The sequence below is a fragment of the Melanaphis sacchari genome, unplaced genomic scaffold (assembly GCF_002803265.2).
Source record: "Melanaphis sacchari strain LSU unplaced genomic scaffold, SCAv2.0 Contig11_pilon_pilon, whole genome shotgun sequence".
Classification (NCBI taxonomy): Eukaryota; Metazoa; Arthropoda; class Insecta; order Hemiptera; family Aphididae; genus Melanaphis; species Melanaphis sacchari.
In genome coordinates, this window is record NW_020270469.1 from 5,170,103 (window position 1) to 5,181,099 (window position 10,997).

General features: G+C 21.6%; 2 protein-coding genes across 2 annotated transcripts; both read left to right on the forward strand.

The window, feature by feature from the left end:
- The first annotated feature begins 1,474 nt into the window (after positions 1-1,474).
- On the forward strand, positions 1,475-4,018 carry LOC112604349. The gene is made up of 5 exons (XM_025353330.1): positions 1,475-1,589; positions 2,522-2,912; positions 2,975-3,204; positions 3,276-3,610; positions 3,671-4,018. The coding sequence occupies exons 1-5, from the start codon at positions 1,544-1,546 to the stop codon at positions 4,016-4,018; spliced, it is 1,350 nt and encodes a 449-aa protein (XP_025209115.1). The 5' UTR covers positions 1,475-1,543.
- A 2,645-nt stretch (positions 4,019-6,663) lies between these two features.
- LOC112604357 (tail-anchored protein insertion receptor WRB-like) lies at positions 6,664-8,655 on the forward strand. The gene is made up of 4 exons (XM_025353343.1): positions 6,664-6,744; positions 6,874-7,039; positions 7,111-7,178; positions 8,313-8,655. The coding sequence occupies exons 1-4, from the start codon at positions 6,676-6,678 to the stop codon at positions 8,502-8,504; spliced, it is 495 nt and encodes a 164-aa protein (XP_025209128.1). The 5' UTR covers positions 6,664-6,675; the 3' UTR covers positions 8,505-8,655.
- Positions 8,656-10,997: the final 2,342 nt, after the last annotated feature.

Genomic DNA, 10,997 nt, shown 5'->3' on the forward strand with positions numbered 1-10,997 from the left:
GTTTAGATAAAGATGATAAGTATTACTTACTATTAAGAAACTTTTTTTTTACAATTAAAAATAAACTAATATGTGGTTATGATTTTAAAACTATTAATTACGAGGAAGCCACCCTAAAATAACTGATTCAATTTATTACTAAAACCTTCCTTGCATCATCATAATCGGTTGAGTATTATTTTAATATTATCTTAACTAACTGTATGTCTATATACTTCGCCTTTAATAATATATTTGTATAATAGCTATTACACAATTTTACATTTATATAAAAAGCTTAATTACCCTAAATTACAAAATAATATATGTACGTAGAAAATTATATTTTAATACTATTATATTGTTTGAAACCAATAAAAATCATAAAGTATTCTATTTTCATTCAAGAGTAGTGTAATTATTCACGAGCTACTCTATATAACAACCTATATGAGATGAAAAATGTAGCCACAAACTCTCATTGAGCTCAAGAAATTTATTGAAATTTATTGAAATAAATTTTTATTGAAGTCGGTCCAGTAGTTTTTATATTTATAGAAAATTAAAAAGGAAAAATAGATTGATTTGTATATACATTATACATTTATACATAGATAAATTATCACGAAAATTGGAAGTAAAATACGATACATACATTAATAATTAAACCGTGTACATAGAATAACTTACTATTAGTGAATTACGCGAAGTATTAAATATTTTAATAATTTTTTAAGTAACATTATTTTAAAAACAAAACAGTACGTTTCATTAGCCACTACCTAGCCCACCGCATATCTAATAAGTTATAATGTATTAACTATAATTTATTTTAATTATAATGTTAGAATTTAAAACAACAAAATAATATGTAATTAATAAAAAATATTAGTTAACATAAATACGTATCATAATTTAAAATAATGTATGGCAAATATATGGTAAACATGTAAATTTCATCGGTTTACAAACTTTGATTTTAATTTTTGGACTAAAATTTACTTTGACATGATTAATATTTTAATTGTATTAAATAATATATTTTATTTCAATATAGAATACAGCAAATACAATATTTAGAATAATCTATACAAGTAAAAAATGATGTGACAATAATCATTTATATTTCAAAACTTATTAATATTATTAAACATTAGAGAAAAGTACCTTTTGTTCAAAATTCAAATTATGCATGATAATATATTAATATATTTTACGTAAATATAAATTCATTTATACCAAAAAAAGAAAATTACCGATATCTTCAACTCACAAAAAAAATAACAAACTCATAGTTATAGTATTTATCTATTCTTTTATAAAATTCTACTTTAACCAAGGATATAGTCATATAGTACTATATAGTCTGTCTACCTATTACGTATTCAGTAGTGGGGTTTTTTGAGAGGGAGTATTTAAGAAGAACAACCTACCACCGACCAGTCGGATTAGACCAACAAATTCTGCATTGTTGTTATAGCAACTCATCCGTTGCGGTTGTATTTTTTTAAAAATTGTATAAATCTCAGGTCTTTTACTTTTAATTAACCGGCACTTTACCACCATGACTTTGAATAAAAATCTATACACAGAAGGTAATTATTCAACAAGTAAGTGTTAATATTTTACAATTATACTTATGTATTTATCAAAAATTACCTAATTATGTACAACCATCAAAAACTTCTAATTTAATATTTTTTTAATAGATACTTTTTTACATTTAAAACGAGTTACGGTTTATTTATAATTCATTATTATTTATTGAACATGCTTACAACTAGTAATAAATAATCGAGTATAATTAATTAAAACATTTTTTTGAATAATTTAATTATTTTACCTACATCAAAGACTAAATAATTCATTATTCTTATAATTTTCTGATCCTTTTAAAGTTATAATGTATAACTAATAATAATAAAAAAAATATGTTTATTATAAATTATATTATAATCTGTTATTCTAAAAACTTGCATGTATTAATATACTTCGATTCAATCAGATTAGGTAAACTTTTGTCTAATTATAATGTTAAAAATGTATTTAAATCAATTAGTAATATTATAAGTTTGATTGGAATGATTCAATTTAAAGTAAATTAAATTTAAAAGAAATGAAGCAATTTAACATTAATTAATTTATTATTTAAGAAGTAGTTTTTAAATGTTATGGTTTTTTTAACATTTAATTTTCTTTGAATATCTATATAACCTGATAAATTTTAATTAGGGTCGTATAAATTTAATTGCAAAAGGAGTAGGTATTTTCTCCAAAACATAAACTTTGAAGAGTTACAAAATTTAAGTTACCTACCTATCAAAGAAAAAACACTTATAAATAAAAATCCATGGTGGTATCGGCCTTTCAATCGACCCTGATTTTATAATAATAACTACCTACTCACATTAAAATTAAATATTAATTATTAATATAAACATTTATCATTAATTTTTAAAAGACAATTATAGATTAGACATACATAAGTAATAATATAATTATATCCAATAAATAGGATTTTAATTCTAAGTTTTATTTTTAGTGGCCGAAATGAAACAATTAGCTACGAAATTAATGCAGTGTAAATCATTTAAAGAGCGACAAGGACGTCTGAGTGAATCACTCGATCATCTATCATTTGAGTATCCTGATATATACATAATATTGTATAGAGAGATAAAAAGAAGAGAACTAGAATCTAATGATCCAAATAAAATTACTAAATGGTTAAGTAATCCAACACAAAAATCGTACATCAAGCTTCATGAGTCATTGATGATGGTAAAAAAAAACAATATTATGGCCAAAGAGGAGCTTATATATAATTTAAGTAGTATGCTAAACCAAACAATTGAAAATGGTGCCAACTTAAAGGCAGCATTGAAAATATGTCATTTAATTGAAAAATCAACAAACTTGAAAATATTTCAAGAGTAAGTCTAAATTTTATTCTTTTTCATATTATTTTTATCTAATAACATTTAAACTTTTTTAGTGATTTGAAACATCTTATAAGCCAAGTAAATCAATTGAATAATACACAACGCCATATGAAAAAAGAATTTTTGAAAGAAAAAATTTGGAAAAACAACTTCAAAACTTCTCAAACAGACCCTTTTCAACGATTCAGTTTTCAATCAGCTCAACAACAACATAGCCGTGTTTGGAAAAATGTGATGCAACCAACAAATCTTAAATCTGATTATGTTCAACCACATTTTAGTAGTGAGAAACAAACATTGAATAAGTAAAATTTATAAGTAAATAATATTTAACTATTAACATTTTGTTTTTAGTGGAATGTTATGGATATGATCACCTAGAAATGATTGCAAATGTCAACAGTGCTATTGCCATGAATAATTCACCAACATTTATCAACTTGACAATTATTAACCAAGAAATGGATGGAATAGTGGCCAAGTGGCTTTACTACTTGAAACTACATAAATACCAATGGTTCTTCAATAGCCTCAGTTATCTTGAAATCATATCAATCGATGAAGACAATATTGATGATTTTATAGCTAAAGTAAACAAAAATTTTATTACAAAAGGTGCACAAAAAAAAATTTGTATATCAACAAAAATGTTGCGAGATCGGCCACAAAAGTTTAATTACTTATTATTGGTAATTTTGAATATGTTTTATTTATGAATTAAACGACTTATAAATTACTTTTAATTACAGGCATTGGATTTAGAAGTTACTCCAAGTGAATTGTGTGAATTCATGTCATACATGCGAGACATATTACATTATCCCATACCAAACAAGAATTGTGTTGTTGATGATCAATTACAACAAGACATAGTTCTTATCATGGGAAAATTTTTAAGTCAACTGTTGGAAAAACTAAGCATGACCAATTATCTGGTTGCCCAGAGTCTAGTTGGAATGTCCATCAACAAATATTTAGAAAGCGCATTGTTAATTACTGGTAATCAAATATTCACAAAACAACAAATTGACACAACATTGATGTTTGCTGAAACCTTAAAATATAAAGTGCATAGAATTCCTAAAAACTTTAACTAACACTTTCAGTGTTATTCAATACAATTTTCATATTATTTTTTTAGTTGGATTGTTATTATTATTTTTTTTTTTTACCTAAAGTGTTATTTGATTTTAAAATTGTTTAACTTTTTATATTTTATATGTTTATACATTTTATTAATTTTTAATATTTATGATCTTTTGACTTATTAGTTTAGTACTTTAAACAAATATTTTGTATATTGTATGCATCACCATTGTTTCATAATTGGTATGTATTTTAATTTTTGATTTTTTAATTCTTTATTATGCAACTAAAAGACTAATTTATTTTTTGTTATTTTATTATATCTTAAACCAATTATGGTTAATTTTTTTTTTTTTTTTGAATTTTTAACATTAATTAAATTTATGTTTAATGATTATCTATTTTATATTTTAACCATTACAAGATTTTTATTTTAATATTATTATTTTTTCTTTAAATTCAAGGGATGAATATTTTAATATTTTATTGTTTTATGTATACCTAATTTTATTTTACATTATTGTGTTCAAAAAATTTTTAATTATTTTTTTAAATAAAAGTGTGCATTTAATAAATATAATTTAATAAAATATCGATTACCATAATTTTTTTGAGATATCTGTTTACCTAAAATAATTAAAATATAGCAAGTGCTACTTCTCAAATCTTCACCCAAAACTTCAATATCTTAATGAAACTTTTCTATATCTAATAATTATTTATTATGGAAAAAGATCCAATTACAGATTTTTTTTTTTTAAATAACTCTAGACATACCTACATCATCAATAGTAACTACATTATAGTTAAACAATACATGACTATTGACTATGTATAAAAATCATACAATATTTTAAAGGGAAAGAAGAAATCAAAATCAGTTTTTTATTTAGTTATGTACTCATGTTATGAATTTTTTAAGATATTTTCCATAACATTTTTTTTAATATTTACTAATTTGGCATATAGTCATAGTCATCTTATTTCTAAATCCTAAATCTGGCACTCAACGTATGTGTATCAGTTTTGTTTAACAAGTATTTTGAAAATGTTTTGTAGCTAATACTATTGCTACCTATTAATTTAATTGGTAATAAGTACCTACACTTTAATTATTTTTTACCTTATTTAGAGTGCTATACTTGTGTAATAAGCGTATGTAATATAGATAGTAGGTGTAGGCTTATTAGTTAGGTACCTATCGCAAAAATCGACGGTCAATTTTTTTTTGTAAGTATCTACCACTTTGATTGCATATTGACATTGTTCCATGATTCTAACATATTAATATAGCATCAGTAGACAGTAGTTATAACATACTACTCAGTACTCATATAAGTAAAGATTTTTGCTGAAGTGGTGTCCCATTACGAATATATCAATAAAGGAGGATAGGTATATTATAATACTTATAGGTTTTTTAATGCATTTTAATTTAGGTCTTCCCAAATAAATATCGATCGATATTTATTTTTTTCGTGGTTTGTTCAATTTTGTAAAATAGTCGAAGAAACACCGATAATATTTAACATTTCTAGGGTCAATATTAAATCATTTACCTTTTTTTTTTCTGTTGGATGAACCACGATAGTATTATTTTCCAATAGAAAGTTTCCATTTATCATTTACAGATTACAATTTTGTTTATTCCTATGTATGTAGATACAGTGCGTGAATGGTGATTTGGTATTGAATAATTACGTGTACTGTGTACCTATAATACTAAAATGTATGTATTTTTCCATAATCCATTTCAATGTTTATAATTTGGCACTGTTCATTTGGAAACTAAAAATTATTGAAAAACAATATAAATATAATAATGTCACAAATATGGCTATTATCATAATTATTTTTAAACGTCTTTATTTTCTAATTTTGCATTTGTCCATTATTAGGATTTTCTATTATAGTTGGATATGAGTCAAATTAAATTTATGCACGATCTCAAATTTTGAGAAACTTTAAAAATGTATTTTTAAATATAGTTTTAGTTAAATAAACATAAATATTATAAATAGACAATTAGTAGGGGTAGTGCTATAATACCTTTTTTTTTTTTGTGTGGGTAAAATATAATTCGAATTATTAATAAGTTGTCATACTTTATTATTTCAAACTTATTTACGCTCGAATCATGATGTTGAAATGTTGAACCATACGGCATACTAACTAGTAACTACTAACATTACTATTTATTTACAATACTAACCAATTTTACCAATTGGCTATTAACAGTATTAACACTATTAACTGTTAAGTATTAGCTATTATATAGCATTATAGCTTAAATTTTTGAAGGTCCGTGTTTGAAGTTTGACAAACAGTTATAATTGAACGCTATCTAGTAGTGTAATACTTGTGGTAAATATTGTTATCAAAATATATTATCACAATTAATAAAATTTGTACAAATTTCTATATGGAAATTGGAATTATAGAAGTGTACAAGTACGAGTCAGTGCAGATTTATTTTGTTAATCATTTACTGTATTATAAATATTATTTATTTATTTATTTATTTATTTATATGATAAGCATTGTTGGAATGTTCTAAATAATATTTTGTTTAATTTAAATTTACAGCTTAAAGTCAATTAAATAATATATGAACTATTCATTTTTGAATCTAATACAATTTATTTATAGTATTTAATATAAAATTGTTATGAATTTGTTGGTTTGGTCAATTATTGTTAGCTTTTATAATATGTTTTCAATCAAATTCATACCAAAGGTAAATTATAAATTATTATAAGAATTAATTAATTAGGTTCCATTTATAAAACAATCAAACATAATATATATTGTATTTGTGTTTCATTCTTAGTTTCATACTTTATTTTATTTTATTATTTTTACATAGTTTATTTTATGGATAATGAATATCAATAAAGAACATAAAAAATTAGTGGATGAAATATCAGTTTTAAAAAAGGAACAATCTACAATTTCAATTGTTAAGGAGTTTGCTAAACATACAAAATTACAACGAAGAATCAACAAGTTGAAAGAAGAATTAAAAATTCATAGTATGTTCTAATAACTTTTTATTATTAGTAATTTTAAAAATTATTTAACATTGTAAATATTTAATTTTCAGTAAAAGAAAATTCATCTAAAAATTTAAAAATCAAATTAATTTGTAAAGTGTCTTTGTATGCTTTCTCTGTAAGTATATCATTAGTTTATTTTGCTAAAACTAAAATTATATTAAATATTTGAAATTATTCTTTTTAAACATTTATATTGTGTTAGTTGTTTTTAATTATAAATAAGTTATTAGTTAATAATTAATAGTACATAGGTACTATTTTAATTTGCTTAAACAATTTTAAACTAAAAAAAAATATATAAATAATTAACATATTATTTGTTAGTTGAAAAAAAAGACAAGAAATCTTTTGTAAAAAAATACAAATTAATTTTAACAGATACATATATCTCTCATAATATAGTTTTGCACTTATTTTTATTTGAGTTAATTGTTTTCATCGTAAAATTAAATTTTTTTTGTATAAAATCAATAAATATGTCATAAATTTAATAAAAATAACATTATATTTTATCTATAAACACAATTGTTTTCTAATCAATTGAATTTATGTCTTACACTTGGATTGTAGTGGGTGATTTTTTTTTCAAATGTAAAATACAAATACTTAGTCATTATTTCAAAAACTATTATAATTTATTTAAATAATAAAGTCAATAGGTACTTAGTTAAAATTTCTGTATTTTACTTTTTTGATTATTTTCAAAACTGCTAAATTCTATTATAATATGTTTAATTTATTTTAGTCATTCACTACCTATAGTATTTTTCATTAATTATAACTTTTGAGTTCCTCTATCCTAAAAAAAAAAAAAAATTATCTAGAATTATAAATTTTAGTATATTATATTATTACTAGATATAGACCTCTATAAAATTAATAATATACTTTATTGACAAAACAATATAATTATTTTTATATATAAATAAGTTGTTTTTCCTAGATTCAACATATTATTTAGTATCAAAAATGTATTAAATAAATTTTGAATTAATTATTGTGATATAATTCACAAATAATTATAAAATAAAGAATATAATTTTGATTCATTTGCTACGTGTTGAATAATATAAGCTTTTTTTACATCTTAGTATAATTATTTTGATCACCCTTACTTAGATTTCATACTTAAATACATTTTATAGTTCCCTTATCAAGTATTTAATTTTTTTTTATCAATATAATAATGTATAATATTTATATTTATTATTTATATATTTATCAATTAATTATTATAATTTTATTTCAGGTAATTTTAAATCTTCTATTTGTGTATTACAACTATCATAAAACTGTCTTAAGAGAACTTCCAACTAATTGGTTTTTACCATTATCTTGGTTAGTTAGATGGCCTTCCTCTCAAGTCGGTACAATGAGTTTTGTATTTTGGTATAGTATCACTAATTGTGTTGCCAAGGTGACAACTAATAATATATTTTGATGAAAAAATAATTGAAATTATTGCTAAGTGATGACTGATTCTGTGTAAATTAAGCATGTGAATTTACGAGAACATTCTATTTTGCAAAATTATATTAATAACAAAATCATTAAAGTTTTATAATTTGTTTGTCAGTTATTATAATTTGATATTTTCCAATTGTTTTACTTATATATTCCAATTTTTTAGCTGAAATATATTCTTTATAAAAGGAATATATTTTTACATGGTGTTTTATACAATTTCTAGTGTTGATGTATTAAAACTATATTTTTGATTATTAGATAAAAAAAAGTATAACATATGAAAAATTAGCATTGCTTAAATTATTCAATTAAACTTATATGTACGATGTAATTTGTTTATTAATTTTAAAGTTTAGTCAAACAATTATTTCTGAAATTGTTTTCTTGTATATTTTAGAATATTATTAAATTACATTTTTAAAATGATAAGTGGTATATTTTAGTATTTTACCATATTATATCACTTAATTTTATCGACATTTCAATTAGTAATAGTTATAATTCTTCAATGTACTCAAGTTATTAAAAAATTGTTTCATGAATATCCTTTAACTCACGGATTAGAGTCTAATTTAGATAAATTCATCAAAGCTATTTTTATGGCTTAAAAAAAAAATTAAATTAAAAACTATTACTTGTATTTTTATACTCTAATTTATCTACAATATATTAATACCTATATATATTAGTTCTTTACTGAATAGTAAGTACTTTTTATTAATATTTTTTGTATTCTTTTAGTGATGCACCTCTTTTATTACAGTTTTGTTCCAATTATTCTTGTTATTCTCTTTATATAATACAATTGTAATGTATGCATTTTATTTTAAAAAATCAACTACTGAACCTTTATTAAAACTATGTTTATAAATTATTCACTAATATTAAATTTTATATGTGATATATTTATATATTCGTATGTTAAATTGTATTAAAAAATGTTGATAAATTTATTTTTATTTTTTACTTTTAAATTATTAATTTATGAAAAGATTGCAATAATATTTTAGTTAACATTGTTTTGTATGATACCTATTGGTTTTTCATTATTATATTATCTATTTCATTTTATACTTTGTTTTAAATATTTACCTATTTACTCAGAGGAGTATGTGGCCTCTAGATCCTGATGTGGTGAATTGCAGTTCTGTAGTTTGCTCTGTTGACTGTTTAATGATAAAAATAATTGTTAATTGTTTTAATGTAATTAATTTTAGTAATGGTAAATGTAATCTAATATAAGGTTAAGGAGAAAATAAAATAACTACGAGTTTTAGTTTATCAGATGAGAACTTAAACTCTGATGAGAATTTTGTTAAAATTCTAACTTTAATTACTAGTAAAAATTGTTTTGGAGAATGTATATATATATATTTTGATTTCACTAATAACAACTTATGAAGAATCTTGTATTACATTTTTAAGTTTTTTAACTGAGCAAAATCTTTAGTTTTTCAAATATAAAACAATAAAATAATAAATCTTTGAATTGGTTCATACCAATTATACAAGTTTAAAATAATTTGAATGGGGGTAATGATTTTATATCCAGGATTAAAACATTTTTATTTTCTTTCATAAGTCTAGTTACGTACTCTTGTTTTTTTTATTAAAGATTCAAGGATCTATAATTCCCCTGACTTTTTTGTTAGTCATCACTAGGGAACAGATTCATATGTAAATTTATATTTTTATCAAAACAAGATATTTAAGAATCGATAAGAAATATTTACAATTAAAATCATTCTTATTAAAATTATGCTACTTTTATTTAACATATTTTGGTATAATTTTGGGTAAACATTTTTATAAAAATAAAAAATGGGACAAACAATTTTTTATTAATATGATAATTTTTTTATTTTTTCCAATTACATTTAAGTTACAATTTATTAAAATAACAAAATAATAACTATGATAAATTGCTCTTTTTAAATTTTTTTTATGTTTTCTTAATACATTGATATTTTTTTTACAGACATTATTTAGTACTATGGAAATAATGGGATTAAAACGAACTATCTTTTAAAAACGGGATAAAAAGTGTCCCGTTCGGAGTTTGTTGGGACAACGGGAAATGATGATCAAAAAAGAGACGATCCCGTTTTATACGGGACGTATAGTCACCCTAGAAAAATTACATAATTTTACATATTTCACTAAATTGAAAATATTTTTAAAAATATTTTATTATTTCATTTTATTATTCATATGTTTTCAATTGTAGTGAAATTGAAGTAATCTTTCATTTGATCATATTCATGATTTTTTTTGTAGTCTTGTTGTTATGATATTTGCGTGATATATTAATGAATTACACTTTATTGATACTGTATTTAACTAATTTCAAACTGTTTATTGTCTTCTTGTCATTTAATTTAAAAATAAATAAATATATTTTGATAAGTTAAAATATTTAATTTTAGGCATCAGTCTCTATTTCAATCAATCATAATTATATAGGTCT

Excerpts from the sequence above, each read along its gene's own strand:
- LOC112604349 (XM_025353330.1), top strand. The coding sequence starts at position 1,544 with ATGACTTTGAATAAAAATCTATACACAGAAGGTAATTATTCAACAA. Across the intron at positions 1,590-2,521 it reads AGAAGGTAATTATTCAACAA|TGGCCGAAATGAAACAATTA; the intron begins GTAAGTGTTAAT and ends TTTTATTTTTAG. Across the intron at positions 2,913-2,974 it reads AACTTGAAAATATTTCAAGA|TGATTTGAAACATCTTATAA; the intron begins GTAAGTCTAAAT and ends AAACTTTTTTAG.
- LOC112604357 (XM_025353343.1), top strand. The coding sequence starts at position 6,676 with ATGAATTTGTTGGTTTGGTCAATTATTGTTAGCTTTTATAATATGTTT. Across the intron at positions 6,745-6,873 it reads CAATCAAATTCATACCAAAG|TTTATTTTATGGATAATGAA; the intron begins GTAAATTATAAA and ends ATTTTTACATAG. Across the intron at positions 7,179-8,312 it reads TGTCTTTGTATGCTTTCTCT|GTAATTTTAAATCTTCTATT; the intron begins GTAAGTATATCA and ends ATTTTATTTCAG.